Genomic DNA, 26,056 nt, shown 5'->3' with positions numbered 1-26,056 from the left:
TGTCTGGCACGTAGTAAACAATCAATGAATCATTGATGCATGAATTAATGAACAGATATCTGTTCTGCTATAACCCTCTATCAATTTACCTCTTTGGTGTCATCTCTTTCTTACAGGTCATGCCTTGCTTAGTATTTCAAAATTCTGAACTGCCAATAGCCCCTCATAGACTGTTCTGCTTCCTGACTTAATTCCTCCATTGTCCTGTTCTCTCTACCTGCAATTCCTCATTTCCCCAGAAGTCTCTGGCTATCTTCCACTTACCCTGTAACATGGAGCTCAGGAGTGATCTTTCTCCATGAAGCTTTCTATTGCTCGCCTGTCTTCCTGTCCTCTCCCTCACTGTCTCCTTTCTTCTCCCCACCTCAGCTCAACCCAGACAGTATTCTTTCCATGTCTATCTCTTCCACTAGACCATGGTGTTTTTGAAGATAGATGTCTGACATATTTTTGTATTCTTTTTTGTACCTGACATATTTTGCATCAGACATATTTTTGTATGCTTCTGACCTAGCCTAGTTTATTCTAAGGTACTTCTTTTTTCATATTTTAACATCTGTGAAATTGGGATATATTTTCCAGTTAATGATACCTTAAAATTATAATTAAGAGTGCTTTTTTGACTTAGTGGTACAAAAGGAAGGGTTGATTGCATCCTATGATCAATGACATCTTAGATTTAATGTAATACAATAATATATATTGAATAAACTATATGAATGAATGAATGAATCAATGAATAGCAATCGTAGCACTTCTCAAATTACTTTATTATTCCTACTTATAACCTACCTGTTCTGCATCATAAATGATATGCAGGGCAACAATTGAGCATTATTCCTTATATATGCTAGGGTTTCTAGTAAAACTAAAACAGATAAACTATTTGAAATTATTTTTCATTATTTTTTTCTGGACTGGTGTGATCTGTTCCTTATGCTTGTATTCTAGGTGAAATTGATCTTCAAATTCTCTCCAAAGTTCAGGCTCAATACCCAGGAGTCCCTATCAACAATGAAGTTATTGAACCAAGTGCTGAACAAATCTCCAAGTACAAAGGTACCTGTAACTCCCGGTGCTATATGTCAAATTCTATCCCAAAAGGTTTATTATCCTAAATTTGTCCTTCTAATCATTAATAGCATCATTACTGTGATATGTTCTTTGTAAGCTTATTGAGAGAACTTAATTAATTTGTTTTCTTGGCAGAGATAACTAAATACCTAATAATATGAACAGTGAATAATTAAACCCTTTTATTTCTGAGTCTATCCATTCACTGGTCATGAACTATTATTTTTGGTGTTTATTCTTAGATACAGTTATCAATTCATTTAGAAGTGTTTAATCAGAATTGCTATCCTCAAAGAGCTTATGTTTAATGGGTGATTGTAGAAATCTGAAAACTTTTTCTGCAAAAAGCCGAAGAGTACTAAATATTTTAAACTTAGAAGACTCCAGAATCTGTGTCACAGCTAATGAACTCTGCCACAGTAGCACAAAGGCAGTCATAGACAATACATAAACTAATGACTGTGGGTATGTTCCAATAACATTTCATTAATAAACCCTAAAATTTGACTTTGATATTATTTTTGCATGCAACAAAATAGTATTCTTCTTCTTCTTTTTTTTTTTTTTTTGTTCAGTCATTTAAAAATACAGTAGTGTGAGATATGAAAGACAAAGGCATGAAGTCAGGAAATAGAATAGTGTGTTTTTAGCTTGCAGCGCATTTAAAAATAGGTAGAGGGCCAGATATGGGCACATGGGCCATGGATTGCTGACTCCTGGGTTACAGAATTATATAACCTGTTTTACATCAGTTTTTCATTGATAAAATCCACCAGTTAATTCCCCTTTAATACTGAGGTAGTGTAGACTATGTTTGATCAGGGTTCTCATAATTATTTTTTATTTACTCTTTTTTCATCTCTAATTTTACTTAATACTAGATGAAAATCAGGATGAACTCTCTGGTCTTCTAGAGCTACATAAAAAAGAAAAATGTGTTTTATATTTGTTATGTATATAACATTGATTGCATTAAAATTCTAAATGGAAATAGGTTCCAAATTTGCAATTAAATTGATGGTGTGCCACCTCTTTTGTGTATTTCAGAGTTTGTAGCCAAGTCTTCAAACCTCGAGAACATAAAGTTTGCTTGGCATAAGGAGACATCATCTGAATATCAAAACAGAATAATGGAGAAAAAAGAACTTCAGAAGTGGGACTTTATACACATGATTCAGGTAAGAAATATTTATTGTTATATACTCTCAGAAAGGAGATTTTTCAGAAATATATATGAAGAGTGCTTAATATTCTAACTTTAAAAAGAAAAATGAGAATCTGATTTCTGATTTTCTAAGTGAGCATATTCAAGTTGAGGATATATATATTAATAATACTATAAAATCTTCTGTAACATTAAAAAAGCCAGTTTTCTCTACTCAAAATACATCCAGAGTTATTGATTTTTTTCCATAAGACCGAAAGTGTATAGATAGATTTGAGGACAGTAGAGTGTAACATATCCTACCACAGTTCTCCAATAGCTCTAATGGTCTGGATGGACCAATGTTTCAGAGTTTTTCCAAATTTTCTTGCTTTTGCCTTCCCTCAATGACCTGGCTAGTGTGCATGTGACAAAAGGGGCAGATTAAATGATTCCTTGGATTAATAAAGTTTTATTAATATCAGTTAGTCATTCAGTAGGAATTTATTTCCATGGTCCAGCACTGATAGTGTATTTCTTGGAAAGGAGATGTTATGGGAACATATTTCCACTGATATTTCTGTATAGCATATGGGTGTATAGGCATCCATTAGAAGATAAGTATATTTTAGAAATATCACAATTAACAACAAGATGTTTCTTATTTTCTGTAGTCCACAAGTACGGTTACTGCAAAGGAATAAACTTAAAAGAAATCAAAAGAAGATATGATTCCAAGATTGGCATATTCAGGCAATCCCACTGCTCTCTTAGATGACAAAGTCCTTTACCTGTAAGGGAATGCGCAGCAAGCCTATGAGAGTCATCCGTTAGGTTTGCTTCCCACCTCCTCACACAACTGCTTCGTACCTTCCCCTCTCTCCTTATACCTCCTCTAACCCTTTTCCTACCACTCATCCCCACTGACGGCCTCACTTCATCCTGTGTAGGGAAAAGAGAAGCCATCAGATGGACACTCATCTTTTTTCACCCTCCAAATTTACAAACAAGGCTGCAATTGTACCTATCATATCTTTTATCTTATTATAAAAGCCTCCTTTTAACGAAAGCCAGTCCCTCCAGCTATGTTCTGGATCCATTCTTTTCCTGCTATGAAATTTTGCAGCTTCAGATATTCTCTCATTTCTCTCAAATGTTCCATGTTTGTTTTTCTTACAACAGTTCTGTTTCCACCGCATTATGAGTATTCCTCCCTTACTCTCTGTCTGCTCTGCATTTTTCTGTGCTGTTTCTCTGTCTCTTCATTGTTCCTTATAGTCCTGACACTCTCATTACATTTTTAATTTAATATTCACAGTCAACTACAGAGAATCTCAGGGTCTATTAGATCAAATTTCAGAGCATCCATAGTGGCACACCACCCCTTTTTTTTAACCAGGCCATGTCATAGATTGTTGATGGTCTTATGGATTAGCTGTATCTGGGTACCTGTCTTAGTATGGTCCCTGTGGTGGACAACATGGAATGACATAATACTAAATATGGCTGCCAAGGCAGCATAGGCCATGTGCAAGCCCACTTCCTTCAATTTATTTAAGTGAGAGGGGCTATAGATTAAGTTGGTTTTGTTTTATGCAATAAATTCTATCATGGGAATCTACATAGAATATTGAATTTTTATCCAAGAGAGACAAAGATGAGGTATTAGAAATTAGTGTCTATGGAGGTAAATTGCAAGAATACAAGTCCTTAGGGAAAGTCTCCCACTGCCAAGGTAAAATTCCAAGCTCTGGCTGTGTTAGGTGTAAAGATCTGTCCCTGCACTTCACCATAGATGGCCCAGAATTATTAAAAATGGATAGACTGACTTTTAGCGTCTTGTGACCAAGCATGAAACTTCATGCTTTATCCAGTCCTTTCCTAGAGACTCTGTCAACATAGGAGCCTGCAACATTTTCTGTGATTTAAAAAAAGCATCTGAACACATGGTGAAGCTAGCACAAAGGGCTTAATTTTAAAGCAACATTCTATGAAACGGAGTCTGTGTTTATAGTGCCAGCACCATTTTCTCCCAGAAAAACTGCAATTCACAAAATACAGAGTAAGGATAGAATCATTGCCTCCATGTGGAGTGGAGACTAAGTGTCTCCACCTACCTGTGTTATTAAAGTAAGAGAGAGTAAATTTAAAACTATTTGGCTCTAGTTGAGCAAATAACATAGTTTCCCTTTCCTCAAGATTTTTCTCACATTATTATTCTATCTCACCACATCACATCTTTAATTTTTAAACTTAAGTGTTTTGTTTAGTAAAACCTACTTGTATCTAGTTCAAGCACACAAAGATATTGACATAGAAAAGTGTTTCACTTCTCTTTTCCTTTATTTCTAGATGCTGTATTATGTAAAAGACATCCCAGCAACCCTGAAATTCTTCCATAGTCTCTTAGCTACCAATGCTAAGATTCTTATTATTGTTGTGTCAGGTAAGTTATTTTCATCCAGCTTCAATTTTAAAACAGCAATACTGCATATATGTATGGATGCATGTGTTTGAAGTGTGTATTAGGCAAGTCCTTCACAACAGCTCCTAATTTAGGGGGCCTAGTGCAATTAAATGTCTATATATTTCTTTCTCTTGAGGAAAGTTGTTGCTATCCAAATATAAATTCATTTTTATATAACATAGAGCAAATATAACAGCTAGTAATCTTTAATGAGGCTAGAAACATTAAATATTTCTGTTTACCGCCTTTTTCTCCCCTTGAATGTCTCTTTTTTTCTGACTGATACTTATAGATATAAATAAATAAATAAATAACATTTAAAATATTTGGAATGTGATCATCTTTGGCTAAATTGCATTTCCAGAGCCATTACCAATATTGTTCTTTATAGGTTTCTCAAATAACTATTAAAAACTGTTCACTTGTTTTATGTAGTTTTATTAACTTATTTTTTTAATTTTATTTTTTGATTTTTCAATTACAGTTGTCCCATTTTTCCCCATTGCTCCCCCCTACCCAGCCCACCCCTTCTTCCACAATCATATCCCCCCCCTTTGTCCATGTCCATGAGTCCTCCATACATGTTCCTTGACTAAACCGTTCCCTCACTTATCCCTCTTCTCTCCCTCCCCCTACCCCCTATTGACTGTTATTCTGCTCCTTGTCCTATTTCGTTAGTTTGTTTATGTTGTTCTTTAGTTTCCTGTATTAGGTGATATCATATGGTATTTTTCTTTCTCTGCCTGGCTTATTTCACTAAGCGTAATTCTCTCTAGTTCCATCCATGTTGTCGCAAATGGCAGGAGTTCCTTCTTTCTTTCTGCTGCATAGTATTCCATTGTGTAAATGTACCACAGTTTTTTGATCCACTCATCTACAGATGGGCACTTAGGCTGTTTCCAGCACTTGACTATTCTAAACAGTGCTGCTATGAACATAGGGGTGCATAATAAGTTCTTTTGAATTAGGGTTTTAGGATTTTTAGGGTATAATCCTAGCAGTGGAATCACTGGTTCAAAAGGCAGTTCCATTTCTAGTTTTTCGAGGTAGTTCCATACTGTTTTCCATAGTGGCTGCACCAGTCTGCATTCCCACCAACAGTGCAGTAGGGTTCCCTTTTCTCCACATCCTCACCAGCACTTATTGTTTGTTCATTTGTTGATGATGGCCATTCTGACTGGTGTAAAGTGGTATCTCATTGTGGATTTCATTTGCATCTCTCTGATGGCTAGTGATGTTGAGCATTTTTTCATGTGTCTATGAACCCTCTGTATGTCCTCTTCGGAGAAGTGTTTGTTCAGGTCCTTTGCCCATTTTTTTATTGGGTTGTCTGTTTTCCTGATGTTGAGTCGTATAAGCTCTTTATATGATTTGGAGATCAGTCCCCTGTCTGAGATATCTTTGGCAAATATGTTTTTCCATATGGTTGGTTTCCTTTTCATCTTGCTGATGTTTTCTTTTGCTGAGAAGAACTCTTTAGTTTGATGTAGTCCCAATTGTTTATTTTTTCCTTTATTTCTCTTGCCTTAGGAGATGTATCCGCGAAAATATTGTTACCTGGGATATCTGAAATTTTCCTGCCTATGTTTTCCTCTAGGACTTTTATGGTGCCACGGCTTACAATTAAGTCTTGGATCCATCTTGAGTTTATTCTCGTGTGTGGTGTAAGTTGGTGGTCTAGTTTCATTTTTTTGCACATCCCTGTCCAGTTCTACCAGCACCAGTTGTTAAAGAGGCTCTTCTCACTCCATTTTATGTTCCTTCCTCCTTTATCAAATATTAGTTGACTGTAGATTTCTGGATTTATTTCTGGGCTCTATTCTGTTCCACCGACCTATATGTCTGTTCTTATGCCAGTATCAGACTGTTTTGATCACCGTTGCTTTGTAGTATTGTTTGATGTCTGGTATTGTGATTCCTCCTGCTGTGTTCTTCTGTCTCAAGATTGCTTTTGCTATTCGGGGTCCTTTTTGGTCCCATATGAATTTTTGGAGTATTTGTTCTAGGTCTTTGAAATATGTCATTGGTATTTTAATAGGGTTTGTATTGAATCTATAAATTACTTTGGGTAGTATGGCCATTTTGATGATGTTGATTCTTCCCATCCAAGAACATGGTATTTGCCTCCATTTATTTGTATCTTCCTTAATTTCTTTCTTCAATGTTACATAATTTTCAGAGTACAGGTCTTTTACCTTCTTGGTTAAGTTTATTCCTAGGTACTTTATTTTTCTTGTTGCTATAGTAAAGGGTATTGTCTTTTTTGTCTCTGTCTCTGATATTCTATTGGTGTACAGAAATGCCTTAGATTTCTGTATATTGACTTTGTACCCTGCTATTTCGCCAAATTCACTTATTATGTCGAGTAGTCTTTTAATGGAGTTTATAGTGTTTTTTATGTATACTAGCATGTCATCTGCATATAATGATAGTTTTACTTCTTCTTTCCCGATTTGGATGCCTTTTATTTCTTTTTCTTGTCTGATTGCTATGGCTAGGACTTCCAACACTATGTTGAATAGGAGTGGAGAGAGTGGGCAGCGTTGTCTTGTTCCTGATCTCAGGGGGAATGCTTTCAGTTTTTGTCCATTGAGTATGATGTTGGCTTCAGGTTTCTCATATATAGCCTTAATTATGTTAAGGTATGCTCCCTCTATTCCCATTTCGCTGAGTGTTTTCATCATAAATGGGTGTTGTACTTTATCAAATGTTTTTTCTGTATCTATTGATATGATCATGTGATTTTTGTCTTTCATTCTGTTTAGGTGATGTATTATATTTATTGATTTGCATATATTAAACCATCCTTGCATCCCTGGGATGAATCCCAGTTGATTGTGGTGTATGATCTTTTTGATGTATTGCTGGATCCTGTTTGCCAATATTTTATTGAGGATTTTCGCATCTATTTTCATCAGTGATATTGGCCTGTAGTTTTTTTTCTTTGTTGTGTCTTGACCCAGTTTTGGAATTAGGGTAACACTGGCTTCATAGAAAGAGTTTGGGAGTTTTCCCTCTTCTTGGATTTTTTAGAATAGTTTGAGGAGGGTAGGAGTTATTTCTTCCCTAAATGTTTTGTAAAATTCGCCTGTGAAGCCATCCGGTTCAGGGCTTTTGTGTGCCGGGAGATTTTTGATTACTGTTTCAATTTCCTTCTTTGTTATTGGTCTGTTGAGACTTTCTACTTCTTCTTGATTCAGTTTTGGAAGGTTATATGTTTCTAGAAATTTGTCCATTTCTTCTAGGTTGTCAAATTTCTTGCCATACAGTTGTTTGTAGTAATTTCTTAAAATCCTTTGTATTTCTGTGGTATCAGTCGTGATTTCTCCTTTTTCATTTCTGATTTTGTTTATTTGGGTCCTCTCTCTTTTTTTCTTGATGAGCCTGGCTAAAGGCTTGTCGATTTTGTTTATTTTTTCAAAGAACCAGCTCATAGTTTCCTTGATCTTTTGAGTTGTTTGTTTGGTCTCTATGTCATTTAATTCTGCTCTGATCTTGATGATTTCCTTCCTTCTTCTTGCCCTAGGCTTTTTTGTTGTTGTTGTTGTTCTAGTCTTGTAGCTTTAGGGTTAGATTTTTTATTTGAGATTCTTCTATCCTTTTTAGATATGCCTGTATTGCTATGAACTTCCCTATTACGACTGCTTTTGCTGTGTCCTATAGGTTTTGGGCTGCTGTGTGTTTATTATCATTAGTTTCCAGAAATTTTTTGATTTCTTCTTTGATGTCATTGTTAACCCATTCATTACTTAATAGCATGTTATTCATTCTCCATGAGTTTGGATGTCTTTGATTTTTTTTCTCTGAGGTTGATTTTTAGTTTCAAGGCATTGTGGTCTGAAAAGATACTTGATATGATTTCAATTTTCTTGAATTCGTTGAGGTTTGTTTTGTGTCCTATCATGTGGTCTATCTTTGCAAATGTCCCATGTGCTTTTGAAAAGAATGTATATTTTGCTTCTTTGGGGTATAAAGTTCTATATATATCAGTTAAGTCCATGTGGTTTAGTGTGTTGTTCAATGCCTGTATATCCTTGGTGTTTCTTTGCTTCGAAGATCTGTCTGTTGTTAATAATGGAGTGTTAAAGTCCCCTACTATGAGTGTGTTGCTGTTAATATCCTTCTTGTGGTGTTCTAGTATTTTCTTTATGTATTTGGGTGCTCCTATGTTGGGTGCATATATGTTTATCAGTGTTGTATCTTCTTGATGGATTGTTCCCATAAGTATTATGAAGTGTCCTTCTTTGTCTCTTTTTATTGCCTTTGCTTCGAAATTCGTTTTGTCTGATATGAGTACTGCTACCCCAGCTTTTTTTTTTCATGTCCGTTTGCTTGGAATACTTTTTTGTATCCCTTTACTTTTAGTCTGTGTGAATCTTTTGTTTTGAGATGTGTTTCTTGTAGGCAGCAAATATGTGGGTCCTGTTTTCTTATCCATTCCGTTACCCTATGTCTTTTAATTGGAGCATTTAATTCATTTACATTTAAGGTTATTATTGACATGCGTTTATTCATTTCCCTTTGTACCTGTATTTCTCTCCTCTTTTTTTCTTTTTTTTTTTCTTAAAATATTCCCTTTAGCATCTCTTGCAATGCTGGTTTGGTGGAGATGTATTCTTTTAGTCTTCCTTTGTCTGGGAAACTCCTTATTTCACCTTCCATTTTGAATGAGAGCCTTGCTGGGTGGAGTATTCTTGGTTGTAGGCCTTTGGTTTTCATTGCTTGAAATATTTTTGACCATTCCCTTCTGACTTGTAGTGTTTCTGTTGAGAAATTGGTCGATAGCCTTATCGGAGCTCCCTTGTATGTTATTTTCTATTTTTCTCTTGCTGCTTTTAGGATTCTCTCTTTGTCTTTGAATGTTGCCATTGTGATTATGATGTGCCTTGGAGTGGTATTTTTTTTTTTTTTGTTTCTCCTCATTGGGACTGTCTGTACTTCTTGAACTTGCATAACTTTTTCTCTCATCAGGTCGGAAAAATTTTCTGTCATTACTTCTCCTATCAGCTTTTCTATTCCTTGTTCCTCTTCTTCTCCCTCTTTTATTCCAATGATCATATTATTTTTCTCATGCTATCCTGTAATTCCCTTACATCTTGTTCATATTATTTCAATCTTTTTTCATTTTGTTGTATTGTCTGGGTGTTTTTTTCTACAATGTCCTCTAATTCACTGATCCAATCCTCTGCTTCGTTTAGCCTGCTTTTGATTGATTCTACTATGTTTTTCAGTTCAGAGATTGTATTCTTCATTTCTTTCTGGTTCTTGTTAATAGTTTCTATGTCCTTTTTTATGCTGGTGTAGTTCTCCATAAGTTCCCTGTAATTTTCTTGGAGCTGTTGGTCACTTCCTTGGAGGTTGTCATAGTTGTTTTTGAGGTTGTCGAGTATATTGAGCTTCTTCACCACCATTGTTTTGAATTCCATGTCTGACATTTGGGCTATGTCTATTTCATCTACCTCTCTTTCTGGGGATTCCTCTTTTCTTTTCATTGAGAGGTTTTTTCTGCCTCTTACCATGTTGGATTCTTCTTGTTTGTTTTTGTTTTTGTCTGCTTTGACTTCCCACCTTTGTGGTATGAGATTCTTTATAAGAGATCTGAGTGTTTCAGTGCTGCAGTCTCTTTGATCTCCTGAGCTTGATGTCCTTGGGTTACCCTTTATGTCATTTGTTTATGCCGTGTGGTTATATTTCAGATGCTCTTTGGTGGGATCTTCCCTCTGGCTAGATGATTGAGAGTCACTCTGTCCACTTTGTCTTGAGTTATTTTGTGGAGATACTGTTAAAAACATAAACACACAGCCCAGGCAGGAAACCCACACCCTCAAAAATATCCCCCACCCTCTATCCTGCTATCGTCAGCAAATGAGGTAGTATTAATATAAATATAGAGAGGTTAGGGCTTTTATACTATCAGAAGAATAGATAAGAGTTGTTTTTAAAGAGGAAAAATAAGATTTTTGAGAGAGGGGATGATAGATTAGTAATAGTAGCAAGTAGTGTTGAGACTATGTAAGACAGTAGGAAATATTTACATTGTATGTTAATAATAATAAAAGAAAAAGAGAAGAATGCAGAATATAGTAAAAAAGTGAAATTGTATAGTATTAGATTTATATAGTAGTTCTATTCTATTTATTTAGTGTAAAAGGGAGGTTAAACAAAACAAACAAAAATTAAAGAGGAAGGATGAGGAGAGATGGTATGAAACAAATTAAAGAGATAGTTTAAAAAAATTTTTAAATATAAGTAAAAATTAAAATAAAAAATAAGAAATTTAAAAATATTAAAATAAAATACAAATAAAAAAACTAAAATAGAAATAAAAATTTTAAAAAATATATATATATGTATATATATATACAAAAGGAAAGTTTTTACTCAGTTCAGCCTTTGTGTGTTGTCTTCTTTTTCTGGACCCACAGCTGGTCTCATGAGACGGGCCAGAGCTTCCTGATCTTTGCAGGTTTGGTGCCTGTTTGGAGCCAGCTGGGGTGCTTGTGCACGCATGTGTGCAAGCAAGGTGGCCTGCGCTAGCCCACTGTTCCCGCGCCACAGCCTCCCGCTGTTCCCTCACCTGTCTGGGCAGGCATGAGCAGAGCCCACGCAAGTGGTCTGCGCTCCGGCCTGGTGCCCACTGGGGCTGGCCAGGGGTGTCTGCGCCTGGTCTTCTGCGTGCCCAGCGGGCCCTCCCTGCGCCCGTTGGGGCACTAATCTTATGTCTGTTGGGGTGTGTCCAAGGGGCACCCAGACGCGCGGCCGACGTACTGGTTGCACGCCTGGGCCAGTGAATGAGGGCAGTTCCCTGTGCACGCCCGTGCTACCCAAGGGGAGGGTTGGGGAGTGGGCAAGCACACTTCTGTGCCTGTGCTCCTCAAGAATGTCCTATCGCCCCCAGCCTTTCTGCCCCTCTCCGCAGTTCACAAGAGAAAAAAATAAAGGAAAATCACGTTCTGACATGCACAGCAGTATACTGTTTCTTGTCTTTCAGCACCAGATGTCACCTGGTCCTCTCCTGGCACTGCCAGCGGGCAGAGGTCCACTCTCCTCCCGATTCCTCTCTGGGGAAGCCTGTGGTCGCTAAAAAGTCTTAGTGTACTTCTAGCCGCTGCTCAGGGAGCTACCCCAGTCAGAAATCCCGTCTCGTCCCTTTTTCCTCCGCTATCCTCACCAAACAGGTTGCTCCCAGCTGGTTTTCTCTAATCCAGCAGTGCCAAGGCTCGACTCCTACTGGTGTCCAGCTGCTCACTGAGATGTTCTGTCTGCAATTAGCCCAAACTACAGACAGGTCTCGGGAGCCAGAAAGCGCAGCCTCCCCTCACTCCTCCGCCATCTTCTCCTCTTGTTTTATGTTATTTTCCAAAGAAGACATTTAATCATCTCATGTTGCTTCCAGGGATATAATAAGTACCACATAGAGAGCATAAGTAAACATTAGCAAATGAAACATTGATATTGGTGAATTCATTAATTCATAACTTTTTTATTCTTTAATTTTTAGGGACTATCCATGCAGTACTAGGCAGGCTGACTGTAGATATAAAACAATTTACATCTTCTTAAGCTTATACCAGACCCCATACTCAAAAAATGATATGTCACACCATTCATTTTTTCTTAAATATGAACAATGACTTTAAGGATGACAAACATGGTGGCTATCCTTAATCTTGGGTTTGAACCCATGTGGGAGTTTGGCAAATGAGAACTCCTATAAACAACCTTTTCCCCAAGGGAACATTTTGATATACTATTTTTATCTCTGGTTAGTTAAAAATACTTATTTAAATGGGAGAGTTCTGTTTTCCCATTTAGAAGTGCTTATGGAAACTAGATGCTTCCTGTTAATTTCTCTCTAAATTAGGACACTTAGGTAAAATACTTTGTTCTGCATTTAGGAATATCAAAGTAAACTTAGTTATCAACATTGAAGGCAGTCTATTTTTGATAATCTTTATCAATAATACAGAAAAAGCATTGTAGACAGAAACAGCAATTTATCCAGAAGACATATGTTTGATTTTAGAGCATATTGAATATCCATAGAAGATCCAGTCTTACTTATATTTGATATATTCTTAAATATTTTCAGAGGTATTTGAGTGTCAAAAGTCAGCTTTCTATGAGCAAATATCTACCAATAAGAAAAAGCCAGCCTAAGGTTTAGAAAGTGGCATGAGCAGTCTACAAGCAACTGAGAATTGACTAAATGCCCTTATGGATACAGGATTCTGCTGGCTTTATCAAGAATATGTTAATATAATCCATGGTTCATTGGCATCAAGAAATATGCAAACCAAAACAGGCCCAGTGAAATGTATGATGATACACGAAGCAAGAATGCTGAGGCACTTTCTAGCTGTGTGACCTTTCTCTATGAATCTGTTCACCCAACAGCTATTTCTGGATAATCATACCTACATTATATAGTATCTATGCATATATGTGATTCATATGTACAATGTATATATATTTTCACTGGGAAAAATCAAAGAAAGTGAGTAAAGTGTTAAAAATCAGTTAGCTTTTTAATTAAAAAATATATTTTAACTCAAATATTATTCAGTCAGTGTGGTTTGATGGTGAAAATATTTTACTTTTTCAGTATGTAGTTCATAATTCCTCATTACTGTACACAGCATGGTAGACAGGTATCCCAAAGAGGAAAACATTGTTAATAAATACTATTTCTAGACATAAGCATGCAACAGATAACAGTTGTTCAATTAGTAAAGGGACTTTCATTACTTCCTTCCTTTATCATATGCATTCTTTCTTAGAAGATTTTATACAGTTTGGGAGAAATATCATACATTTCTTCTTAAAGAAAGATTTAGCAAAAGGAAAAAAATAGATTTAGGTATTGTATTTCTCTCTTAAGGCTAAAAGTTATAGTTTTATTGTTTCTATTTACCAGAAGAGTTGTTAAGTACAGGAATTTATTATATAAGAGTATAAATTTAAAACACAAACTATCTTGTTCAATATAGTTTTCTTTTCAATTAAAAAAAGATTCTACCTTTCAGTTAAATAAAATTGTCATCAACTTAATGTGACCTGGATGTCTCCAGATTTCCTAGTCTATGGGCTCATACTTAACTCTTAAAAATCCAGAGTAAGTAACTGAAGCCCTCATCCCAAGTAACTTGGTATTCTATCACTTGGTCTGTGACTCGTGAGGACACCTGGGGGTCAATGCTTCTAATGATTGCCAGGAACCATTTGCTTCAACTTCTGCTCCCAGTTCAACTTTTGATTTCTTATGGCTAAACCTTGTATGCACTGCTGCTACCTTTTTTGATCCTGTTCTGCTTTACTCCAAACATGGACATAGCTCTGTTTCTTTCATTCACCAAAGCACTGTTCTTTGATTTTGGAAGATGTTGACATCTATGGAGAGGAAGAACATCAGCGTCTCACAGCCACTCTTTTTCCAGCTTTTCTCTTGCTCAGTTGGGACCCAGTTCCCTTGCACCTACTTATAACTTCTTTCAGATCTCACCCATATCCTCTTAGCTCAGTACTTTTTCAAAGATACTAACTCCTCACTTCTCCCTTCCATCCCTCTTATTTATCACATAGAGCAAACTCCCTTTTGCTCTCTCTCATCTCAATAAACCTGTGTACATAAAAAAGCATTTTTTTAATTTCTTTTATTTTTTGGTTTTTCAATTACAGTTGTCCCATTTTCCCCCATTGCTCCCCCCACCCAGCCCACCCCTTCTCCCACAATCATATCCCTCCCCGTTGTCCATGTCCATGAGTCATTCATACACGTTCCTTGACTAGACCCTTCCCTTACTTATCCCCCTTCTCTCCCTCCCCCCTCCCCCCTACTGACTACTATTCTACTCTTTGTCCTATTTAGTTTGTTTGTGTTGCTCTTCAAGTTCCTGTATTAGGTGATATCATATGGTATTTTGCTTTCTTTGCCTGGCTTATTTCACTAACAACATATTAATATAGAAGTGATTGCGGTTTCATTTTTTAAAAATATCAGTAATTGCTTTGTTGTATTAATAGAGCTGATATAAATATATAGGTCAGCTTTTAGAAAAATAGTCATGGTCAGTTTCCAATAGTGGAGACAAATTTAATCACAAGAAATGTCCAGTCAGATATGACTTATGTCATTGTCAATCAACATTTGTAGGGTTGGTCCACATTTGTATTAGTCTTTTTTTTTCTATCTTTCATTTTTACTTCAAATTCCTATCTGCCATACCATTCTGTGGATAGTAAACAAGTTTAGAAAGCTCTCCAGGGCATTGGAGGTGCCCAATCAACTTCCCTTCCCACCTCTGTATAAAAACCACTGCCCTAAACGACCCTCTCAGCCCAAACTATAATTCTTGAAATCCCATTCTCCATACATGTCCAATGAAAACATTCCTTAAAGTTAAATATTACCCCGAAACTTGGAACACCTATGCTAAAACAGTTCACATTAGGCTCTGTTTTCGTCTGGTTTCTTGCAGTCACCTTCTAAACAGAATCTGCTCTATAATTACCTAGAAGTGAAGAAACCTGTGTGTATATATCTTTTCTTTCAGGGCAATATTGTCATTCATAGCTGCACTGCAATGCAGAAAACTGAGTGCTCATTGTAGACAGATTTAGATAGCCTAAATTAAGATTTGTCATTAAATTAAATTAAATTTCTGAGAGCACTCATGTAGCCAATGCCTAATCTAGGCATATAAAGGAGTCTGGATTAACATCTTGCTCTATGTGGTCATCTTAAATATGCCACACAACTAAGGCTCTTGCCTGTCCATCTCAGTCAGACACTAACCTATCACTGAATTTATGAGTTATTTCTCTGACTAGGCTGAATTCTTTGTAATTTGAGAACTAATTTTTGCAATTTATTAGATTATAAGATAATGAAATATAGGGGTCAGTTTCCCGATTTAATTATGCAGAGTACCTTGCTTGGCTCAGGAGTCATGTGTGTTCAGCCTTATTCAAAACACAGACTACTCAGTTCCAGGTTGGCTGCACAGGATAGTAGTATAGAATTCGCTCATTCAGCTTTTATTGAGCTGCTATGGTCAGTCACTGCTAGGCTCTGAAGGTTGCAAAGATAACTTTGCTTTTGCCTTTGAAAGGCTGCTAATTTCATGCAGGATTCAGACATGTAAACACTTGCAGCAGTGTTCTGAGTTTCCTATCAGAGGCATATGGGGAGTTTAGGGATAGTTCCTTGAGAACAGGAGGCTCTGCCTCTTGTCTCCAGTCTCAGATCTTTGCAAAGCTTTTGGCACCTAGAAGACTTCCAGTAAATGTGTTTGAACTGAACTGAATAATTATTATTTCTCCTTTATGATATCTAAAATACAACTAGTTCCAAATGTTCTTCCAAAAAAAAGAAAAAGAAACAAAAACATGTTTTAGCCAAAACCTACTATGTTATGGACATGGAATCAGATAATACAGAAAGTTCTGGAGATTTGAAGATAGGTTTAATAAACAGAAATAAAAGGCTCATTAAAGAAGACACATAAGCCCTGACTAGTGTGGCTCAGTAGGTTGGGTGTCATCCACAAACCAAAAGGTTGCCTGTTTGATTCCCAGTCAGGACACAGGCCTGGGTTATGGGCCATGTTCCTGGTTAGGGGCATGCAAGGGGCAACCAATCGATTTTTTTCTCTCACAGATCCATGTTTCTCTCCCTTTCTATCTCTTTCTCCTTGCCTCTCTCTTATTAAAAAACAAAAAACAAAGACATTCACACTCACACACAAAGTACAAACTGAAATAGGTGGATAAAAGCAATGAGGGGTAGGCAAGTGGAACTAATTAGGGAAAGAAAGAGAAATTAAAATCAGAATTAAATGACATCTCTGGTCAGCCTATTAGAATACAAGTTGCTTGAGGGAAGAGAGGCTTTCATCTGTGTTCCTAAGTATTCATTACAGAACTAGACCAGCTTCATTAAATATTCACTTAATTATAACAAGCAGAAGTTTCTGATGATGAAGATAAAAGATTTGATCTGGAAATAAAAAGAAGAGAAATAAGAACAAAAGAGGTGTATACACACTAAAATGTGTCAACTGACATGTTTTTCTGCCAATGTAGTAGCCAGGTATTAGTTGAATGAGTTGCTAAATAAAATGCAATCTATCTGGTTAAGAGATATTAGCCAGAAGGAGATCATTAAAGTTTTCTGTCCTTCCCTCTCCTTACCTAGGAGGCAAATCATGGTGTGTTCTTTTTAATACAGTGGGAAAAAGAATCTGGTTTAGATCATGTTGAAAACAAAAATAACACCATATGTTGTGCCTACTGAGAGCCATTATGATAATGCATCAGTCAGAAAGTGTATAATTGCTCAGCTCAGAAATGGCAACCGATCACAGAACACTGACACCAGCAAATTTTCTGCCATTAGTGTTTTGCTATTTTTTCTTTGCCAGGTTAAAATATTTATCATCATATAAATTCTTGTTTGTAGGCAAATTCTTATTTGGAATAAAAGATATATATAGATATAGATATTATATTCATGAACATATATATATGTATATATATATATATATACATATATATATTCATGACCCTTGTTTTTTTTCATTGAACTAAGGTTTTATTTTTTTTTGCTTCATTCCAATTCCTAGAGTATATTCTGCAGTTATCACTCCCTCTTCTGAACTATAAATGGAACATCAATTATTTAGGCTATTATTTACTGTTTCTGCCTTGAATAGTCTCTTTTGTTGAGTTAAATCAGGGACTTGAGCCTACCTAGTCCCTGGATGAGGATCAGTAGTTTTTGAGCATCCTGTAATTATATGCACAACGGTGTGGGTGTGTCTTATTTGTGTACTTTTCTGGAAAGTCAGTTACTTTCATTAGATCATAAAATAGGTTTGGGAACCAAGAAAGTTTTAAGAAATCTTCATTTTTTTAAATTGTTGACATTATTACAGATGTCCCCCAATTTTCCCCCCTATATCCCCCTCCACCACCCCAGCCTTCACCATATTGTTGTCTGTGTCCATGAGCTATCCATATATGCATATACAAGGTCTGTCTAGAAAAAGTCCAGCCATAGTTAATATAATGAGAATGATTTGCACCAGATCGATGTAACCTGGCAGCCAAGAAGAGTGGACTGGAATGCACATGTGTGAACAATGATGACTTCACTGCCCTAGTCAGTGGAGACAGTAGATGTTGTTGAGTGAATATGTGTACTGTGTGGCCATCACATTCAAAAGGAGTGAGTGAGTAGAGCAATGAACCTGCATCAGATTTTGTATTTAGCTTGAAAATTCCTCTGTGGAAACTATTTGGATGACTCAGAAGACCGCAGCTATGGGCAACTGGTGATTGGCAGCTTCATCACAATGTGCCCTCCATCTCCTGTAAAGTTTTCGGTGAAACATCAAGTCACCCAGGTGACTCAGCCCCCTATAGCCCAGATTTGGTGCCCTGCAACTTCTGCCTTTTCCCAAAACTAAAATCACCTTTGAAAGGGAAGAGATTTTAGAATGTTGATGAGATTCAGGAAAATACAATGAGGCAGCTGATGGCCATTGGGAGAATTGTGTGAGGTCACAAGGTGTCTATTTTGAAGGAGACTGAGGTGTCATTGTCCTATGTACAATGTTTCTTGTATCTTGTATCTTCTTCAATAGATATCTCTGTTTTTCACATTACATGGCTGGTTACCCTCTAAACAGACTGTAAAAACAGAGCTGCTCTGAGAACCATCAAGATGCAGTGAGCAGAAAAAGAAGTTTATTGAGGGAATTAGCAAGCAGGCTAGAAGCCGTGCCATGAGAAAATGGTTTCAACTCTGGACTCCTAGGGAAGGAGGGCATTGTTATAGGGGGAAGAAAAAAGAAACTATTGAATTTAGTCATTTATCTTGCAGCTGTAAGCATGACAGGCTGATCCAGGCCAAACGGGGCTTGACTTGATGCACCCCGCTATCACGGGAAACTCCCAGGCAGCTGCAAGCAGGCGAGGCAGGGAGGGCATGGGAACCTAGGCTGTCATTCTAGCCTTTTTGTTTTAATAAAAGGAGGCAAGGGGTGGGTGTGTTTTTTTGGGGGGTGGCAGAGACTGGTTGGGAGAAGGGTCATTGAATCTCTTCTATAATGACTTCCTGCTGAGTTAGGGCGATGGTAGGGGGTTGACTGCCGGTTTGGGGGTTATCTCTTGCCATGGGTTGATAGCTGAAAGATCGTAATAAGAGTATAATATGGACAGTAGAGGCTGTTACGGATTGAACCATTTTTTGAATAAAGTTAATTAGTAGTGTGAGGAAGCAAGGGCCAAGGGTAAGGAATAATAGGAGGAGAAGCAGTGGGGTTATGAGAGGCACTAGGATCACTTTAAGGGAGAGGAGAAGTATGAGAGGAAGGTTCCGAACCAGGATTTTTCATATGCCCGTTTCCTAGCTTGGGCAATAATGTTAATGTGTTTTTTTTTTTTTTTTTTTTTAAGTATTTGTAAAGTTTTTATTATGTCTGTATTGTTAATGTAAAAGCAGTTTCGTTTAGCGTGGCACAGGTTTTCCTCCTTCGGCTGTGAGTGTGTCTAGGGCCCTCCTGTTTTGGGGAACTACATCTGCTAGGCTGTTTAGGGATTCTTGCTGTTTTTTAGAGCTTGGAGGGTGGCATTTTAAGTTTTTTGAAGGGATAAAGAGAGATTTAGTACTGATTTTTTTAATTGGGGTATTCCTACGAACAAGAAGAAGCTTTTATATATGAAATGCCCTATTTTCGGTTGTTTAAGGATAAGGTTGCTGTATGTATGTCTGCTAAACTCAGACTATTGCCAGTCTTGTTTGTGTTGGGGGCGGGACAAGAGGGAGGTCTTGAGGAAGGAACCAAGGTTGGGGATTGTCTCAGAAGTGGCCATTTGCTGGGGACCTAGTATAGATATATTTAGTATTAGAGCGATTATTATGTAGGTGCCAGTCTAGTAAGGAGGAATTATTAGGTATGCTTGCGTGCTATATAGGAAGCGATATTCCGTCCCTTGAAGGGAAATAGCAGTGCTATGTTTTGCTTTGTTGATGGTAATGTAATTGGGGTGAGTTTTGTTTTTTATTGACTGGCATTAAATATTATGGAGGATTTTGTGAAGAAATGTTTGGCTGTATTGGTTAAATCGAAAATTCATGATCCATGTAGGGGTAGCAGGAAAATCTGAAGTGTTGTTATGATTGTGAATTTGGGCTAAAATGTAAGGACAAGTCGGAGTTTTTGATCAAGTAGGAGCTGAGTTATGAAGGTTAGGTCTAGCATGTGGTTGCAGAGAAGGGAAGGGTTGAGTGCGCCTAAGGAGCAAGGCTGAATGTGGGTGCCATTGACATGTCTGAAGCAGATGCAGAGAGCGGCAGGACCTATAATATGAGTGACTGTGGCTACTGGCTGGGCTGCTCCAGGGAGACCTGCTGAACCCGTGTAGTAGGGGGATGGGAGAAAGTAGGCAGTAAGGTTATATGAGGTGGCGAGATTGGATGGGAAGGCTGTTACCTCAATGTCTGGGTGGTGGGAGGAGTGGAGGCAGATTTAGTAGTTGGTTTTGTTGGTTAAGCACATTTTTGCTGTATTGTGGGGGCTAAAGGATGTTGATATGAGGTGATGGTAAAGGTTAGAAGGGCGATAATTGTAATTGTGAGGGGAGTTAGTATGGTTACGGTGATTCGAGTAAGTTAGCAAGCGATAGAACTAGGATGAAAGGGTAAAAGTAAATTTCATCAGGGGTGTAGTTGCTGAGAGTGCCCTACAGCCGTGCATCTGAGATGCGTTCTAAAAACTGAGACATAGTCTGGGGGAGTTCTTGCAAGATGAGGTGAGTAAAGAGTAGGGCCTGTGGAAGGCTTATTTAGAGGAGGGTTGGGCTTGTGTGAGTTTTATGTGTGAATGTATGATGTGATAGGTATATTTGGAGTCAGTGTATATAGTGACCTGATGATTTTTTATAAGGGCCGAGGCCTACATTAGGGTACTAAGTTATGCCTGTTGGGAAGAGGTACCGGAGGGCAAGTGTTCCAACTTAATGACTTAATGAAGGTGAGGGTAGTTATGGTATATTTTGCTTCTTTTGGGCCAGTCTTATAGGAGCTTCTATCTATAAACCAGGATCCCACCTGGGGTAGAGGGGTGTCTTGTATGTTGGGGAAGGGGTGTAAAAAGGAGGAGAAATGTTGAGTGTAGTGATGGGTATGGGGAGGAGAAGGTCCAGTGTCTTGGAGGGCTGGGAACTGTGAGGAGTCAGGGACTGGGATCCTAAAGGGGGCGGAGGGCGGAGAAACCACATGCCTCAGTCCTCCCTGGGCAGCCTGGTCACGGCGCAGCCGGGGAGATCTGGCACCAGCGCAGCAGAGGCAGAAGCACAGGGCCAGGTGGTGCAGAGTGGGAGCAAAAGTGTCCAAGTGTGAGAAACAAGGAAACTGGTGGCTCCCGGACCAGTAGGAAAATAAATAGCAGTAAAGGGCAAATGTAATTAGAGGATTTTGCTTGTTTGTTTGTTTTGAGCGGAGTTAACAATATTAACATTAGAAAAGGGACATTCCATGGCTTAGCACAAATGCCTCTGAGAACAAAGGACATCTGAAAAATGAGGGGAGGACATTCATTACTAAATCCTGGGAAACAGGAAAATGCAGCCAGGCAGCTCAGCAAGCAAGACAGGGAAACTCTAAAGAAGGACAAGAGATAGACCTATAACCAGATTACCCTTAATTAATTTAGTTAATTGTGTTGTATTGTAACTCCGTAGTGTTCAGCATAGAAAAACTGAAGAGAAGGAGGGAGAGGGAGGAAGGCGGAGGGCACAGAAGATTGAGAGGAAGGTGGCTTTTTCCGGATAAGGAGAACTTGGTGGATAGTGAGCTGTTTGCAGAAAGAGTGTTTGGTCTGAAGAGTCCAGAAAGCCTAAGCACAGAGAAGTTCTGATCACTTACTTGACTGCTGGAGAAACTTCTGGAGATCTGGGAGAACTTCAAGGTTAAGTGTGCCGTTTTCCGGCTACCGACTTGGGTTATTTAGAGGATATTGGGGCCACGCGACAGTGGACAGAAAGATAAGTCGACAAGCCTTGACTTCTCCACTTAGTTGGAGAGATCTGAGGTTACTGACTAAACACCCAAGAGGGTTATCTTTGGGTTGGAGGGACTGGCCGATTCCCATGGTGACAGTTAGGGTTAAATGTGAGTCTGAAAAGGAAAAGAAGGGCAAATCCAAGCCAACGTTCCGGCTCCGCACGCTGTTGAGATGATCATCCCCCCTTTTGACCAGAGTGGGAAGGCCAAAGGCCGAGAGGAGAGATGCTGATTTATTCCAGGCATCCCTGGGAGTCATCAGACCCCAGAGAGAGGGTCCGGATTGACCCCGAGAGTGGTTCTGACTGAGCGCTGAGATTTAGGGCCAGACTGCATGGAATGGTCTTGGATAGACCAGGAAACGGAACCACCAGAGGAAACGAAGGTGGAGACTCACGTATGAATCCGAGGGCAGGTGTTGCTTGGGAGTAAATGGCAGTTGGGGGAGGGGTTGGAGGAAAAAGGAGGCGGATGGGGTCAGCAAGCCAGAGGGGAAGCAAGCACGAGCTGCCGACTCATGGAGGTCTGAGCAACTCTGGGCCCAGGGATTAGGGCCAGCTTGGGCCTGAGTTCGACTCAGGAGTCCCGATTGAGCCGGTATCCCAATCAGGTTTCGGCACCATAATGTAAGAGCAGAGTCACTCAGAGAACTATCAGATGCAATGAGCAGAAAAAGAAGTTTATTGAGGGAATTAGCAAGCAGGCTGGGAGCTGCGCTGTGAGAGAATGGCTCCAACTCCGGACTCCTAGGGAAGGAGGGGGTTGTTCTATAGGGGGAAGAAAAAAGAAACTATTGAATTTAGTCATTTAATATCTTGCAGTTGTAAGCATGACGGGCTGATCAAGGCCAAACGGGGCTTGGCTTGATGCACCCCGCTATCACGGGAAACTCCCAGGCAGCTGCAAGCAGGCGAGGGGCGGGGGGGAGGGCATGGGAACCGAGGCTGTCACAGACCTCATATATTCTTTGGCTAATCTCTTCTAGTCCTTCCACCACCTCACTCCCTCTGAGATCTGTCAGTCTGTTCCATGTATCCATGCCTCTGGTTTTATTTCATTTGTCAGTTTATTTTGTTCATTAGAGTTCATGTATGCATGAGATCATATGGTGTTTGTCTTTCTCTGACTGGCTTATTTCACTTAGCATAATATTCTCCAGGTCCATCCATGCTTTCGCAAGGGGTAAGAGGCCCTTCTTTTTTTACAGCCACATAGTATTCCATTATGTAAATGAAATCTTCACCTTTAAGCCTAGAACTTCATAGAAAATCTAGGTTCTCTTTTATATTGCTTTGGTCAAGTCCAACTTAATTATCCAACACTTCAACAATGTTTAGTATGTGCCAGTCATGGTTCTAAGTGCCTTCCCTTTTTAACTCAGTTAATTCTTGCAGTAATTATGTGAATAGATTCTATTATTATTCCTGTTTACATTTGATAAAACTGAGGCACAAGTTCAAAAGACTAGTAAGAGGAAAAGCCAGGCTTCACACTCAAGCAGTCAGGCTTTAATCACCACACTTAATCCATTACACTGACTGTATGTAACAGCCCAATATTACAAGCATATATTGGAAAGTCTACAAATCAATATTCACTTGTTTTGATTTATTATAATTCACAGATTTCTTTTTATTTTTTATTGTTATTACATTAGAGTTGTCCCAATTTCCCCCCTTTGCCCTCATCCTCCCAGCCCACCACCGGATCCCACAGTCAATTCCCACACCATTGTCCATGTCCATGGACTATTCATACATGTTCTTTGACTAGTCCCTTCCCCTTCTTTCCACCATTATCCCCCTCCCAATCCCCTCTGGTCACTGTCAGTGTGTTCCATGTTTCCATGCCTCTGGTTCTATTTTGCTCATTATTTTGTTCATTAGATCCCTCTTATAGGTGAGATCACATGGTATTTGTCTTTCACCAACTGGCTGATTTCACTTAGCATAATATTCTCTATTTCTATCCATGCTGTCACAAAATGTAGGAGTTCCTTCTTTCTGCTTCATAGTATTCAATTGTGTAAATGTACCATAGTTTTTTGATCCACTCATGTAATGATGAACACTTAGGCTCTTTCCAGCACTTGGCTATTCTAAACAGTACTTTGCTTTTTCACAGCCAGTAGAAATACATTATCAAATTAATTTCGTGTAATATTCATATATTTTGTCAGTACTTATTACACATCTGCTATGTGCTTAGCATTGTGCAACGATTCACTTAAAGTGTCTCATTTAATACTCTTAGTTGCAGTTGAGGTCAGTATGGTTATCCCCATCTTATAGATGATAAAACTGAGATTTGTAAAGATTAAATAACAAACCTCATCTCGATTTTGAAGTGTCAAAAGAATAAGCTAATCTATGTCTCTCTCTCCCCTCAGCTGCTGCAGCTCTTAGCTTCTACACTGGGCTGAGTCTTTAATTAAATACAACAGACATTGATTGCTAAAATATATTGTAAAGTTGGGGACAAAGTCTGTAGAAATCCACCTAGTTATTGGCAGTTCAAGGCAAAATGTAGTAAATGAACAGACATGAGAAGCTACTTAGTCTTTAGTTTGAGTAAATCATTTTGAGTCTATCAGTCCAGAAAGTTCTACCAGACAGCACCTCAATGGCCTCCCATCCCTTGCCACTCTTCCCCTCGTTCACTCAATTCCAACCTCACTGGCTTCCTAGCTAGTTCTTAAACATGTTCCTGCCTCAAGTCCTTTGCAGTTCTCTCTTCCAGCAGTAATCTTCTCTCTGATCTATCTACATGGCTTATTATATCTGGCTCAAATGTCATGTAATAAGACCTTTTATGAACTCCATATATAAAACAGAAACCCAACTCTTTGACCCTACTATTCTTTGTTCTGATTTGTTTTTTCATTAGCATTAAATACCATGTGATACATGACTGATTGATTGATTGATTGATTGATTTAGCTTTCTCTCTCCATATCCCCAAACTCTTTACCCCTTGAATTAAGCTACACCAAGGTAAGAATTTTTTTTTTTTGACCACTCTATCCCAAGTATCTAATGCACTGCTTGGCAGAGTAGGTAAATGAAAGAATGAATAAACAAAAGCATGAACTTCGTTCTGTCTCACAGGAACCAGTGGTTGGGACAAGCTATGGAAAAGGTATGGACCCCGCTTACCCAAAGATGACCTCTGCCAGTACATCACATCGACTGATCTCACTCAGATGCTGGACAAGATGGGAATTACATATGAGTGTCATGACCTTCTGTCCACCATGGATATATCTGACTGTTTTATTGATGGCAATGAAAATGGAGACCTGCTTTGGGACTTTGTGACAGAAACCTGCAACTTTAATACAACAGCACCACCTGATCTCAAAGCAGAAATTAGGAAAGATTTGCAAGACCCTGGATTCAGTGTAAAGAAAGACGGAAAGGTTCTTTTTAATAATAATCTGAGTTTCATAGTGGTTGAGGCATAAATATCAATCATGAGAATGTATTCAAAAATTATATTTTAAACAATGTTGATCATTTATTTCTGTATTAAAATTACAAATACATTTCATAATATAAATAGAACATTTTCTCTTATATGTAAAATCTAGAAAATTACAAGACATTCTTGGACTTCCACGTACAGTCACAAATGATATTGCTGATCGTATGCCATCTCTTCTCCAGCAGAAAAAATGAGAAACTAAGTTCCACTGGCTTATTAACAATAAAATTCTTTCCATTTGATGATTGTACTAGAATTCCCTGGAACACTAATTAAGTATGTACTATGGATTCTTTAAATACTAATAAAGTATATGCTTGATACTTTTAACAGGAAAAAAGTATATGGTTATTAATTTTTCCCCTTTTGTGAAGAAGTATTTGTCTTTGTACATTATTGTAGTTGATATCTTATTTTTATTGATTATGAAAAGTAAAAACTCTTAGGACATTGTAAAATTAATTTATGTGCTGCTCTTTTTTCTCGTATTTTTTTTTTAGTCTCATCCATGATTTTTATAGTGTTTTGTTTCTTTTTTAACATACTTAAGTTTTCCTTTTTTATTCAGTCAAATTTAGTTTTTTCTCTCTTTTTTAAATTTCTCGATTCTTGACACATTTTGAAAGGCCTTCTAAAATCATTTAGAAATAACTTTATAATAATTTTATGGTTTTACATTTAAAAATAAATTTTTGATAAGTTTGAAACTAATATAAGTGTAATGAGTGAGGTTGAGAACAAGCTCTTTTTTGTTAAAAAGATAAGCCAGCTATATTAACACAATTAACTTTTAAAAATCCACTGACTTAAAATGTACCTC

At 37.9% G+C, this 26,056-nt stretch overlaps 1 protein-coding gene across 1 annotated transcript in view; it reads left to right on the top strand.

The window, feature by feature from the left end:
- HNMT (histamine N-methyltransferase) overlaps positions 1–25,476 on the top strand; it is a 46,839-nt gene extending 21,363 nt beyond the window's left edge. The window contains exons 3-6 of the mRNA XM_090267239.1: positions 952–1,059; positions 2,122–2,252; positions 4,571–4,664; positions 24,861–25,476. Of these exons, the coding sequence (XP_090123365.1) occupies positions 952–1,059; positions 2,122–2,252; positions 4,571–4,664; positions 24,861–25,216 (689 nt within the window). The 3' untranslated portion in view covers positions 25,217–25,476. The remainder of the gene's footprint in view (positions 1–951; positions 1,060–2,121; positions 2,253–4,570; positions 4,665–24,860) is intronic.
- Positions 25,477–26,056: the final 580 nt, after the last annotated feature.

The sequence above is a fragment of the Furipterus horrens genome, unplaced genomic scaffold (assembly GCF_987537825.1).
Source record: "Furipterus horrens unplaced genomic scaffold, mFurHor1.1.pri manual_scaffold_1, whole genome shotgun sequence".
In the NCBI taxonomy this organism is placed as follows: domain Eukaryota; kingdom Metazoa; phylum Chordata; class Mammalia; order Chiroptera; family Furipteridae; genus Furipterus; species Furipterus horrens.
The sequence above is the reverse complement of the archived record's forward strand: the minus strand, read 5'-3'. Positions and strand labels throughout refer to the sequence as shown.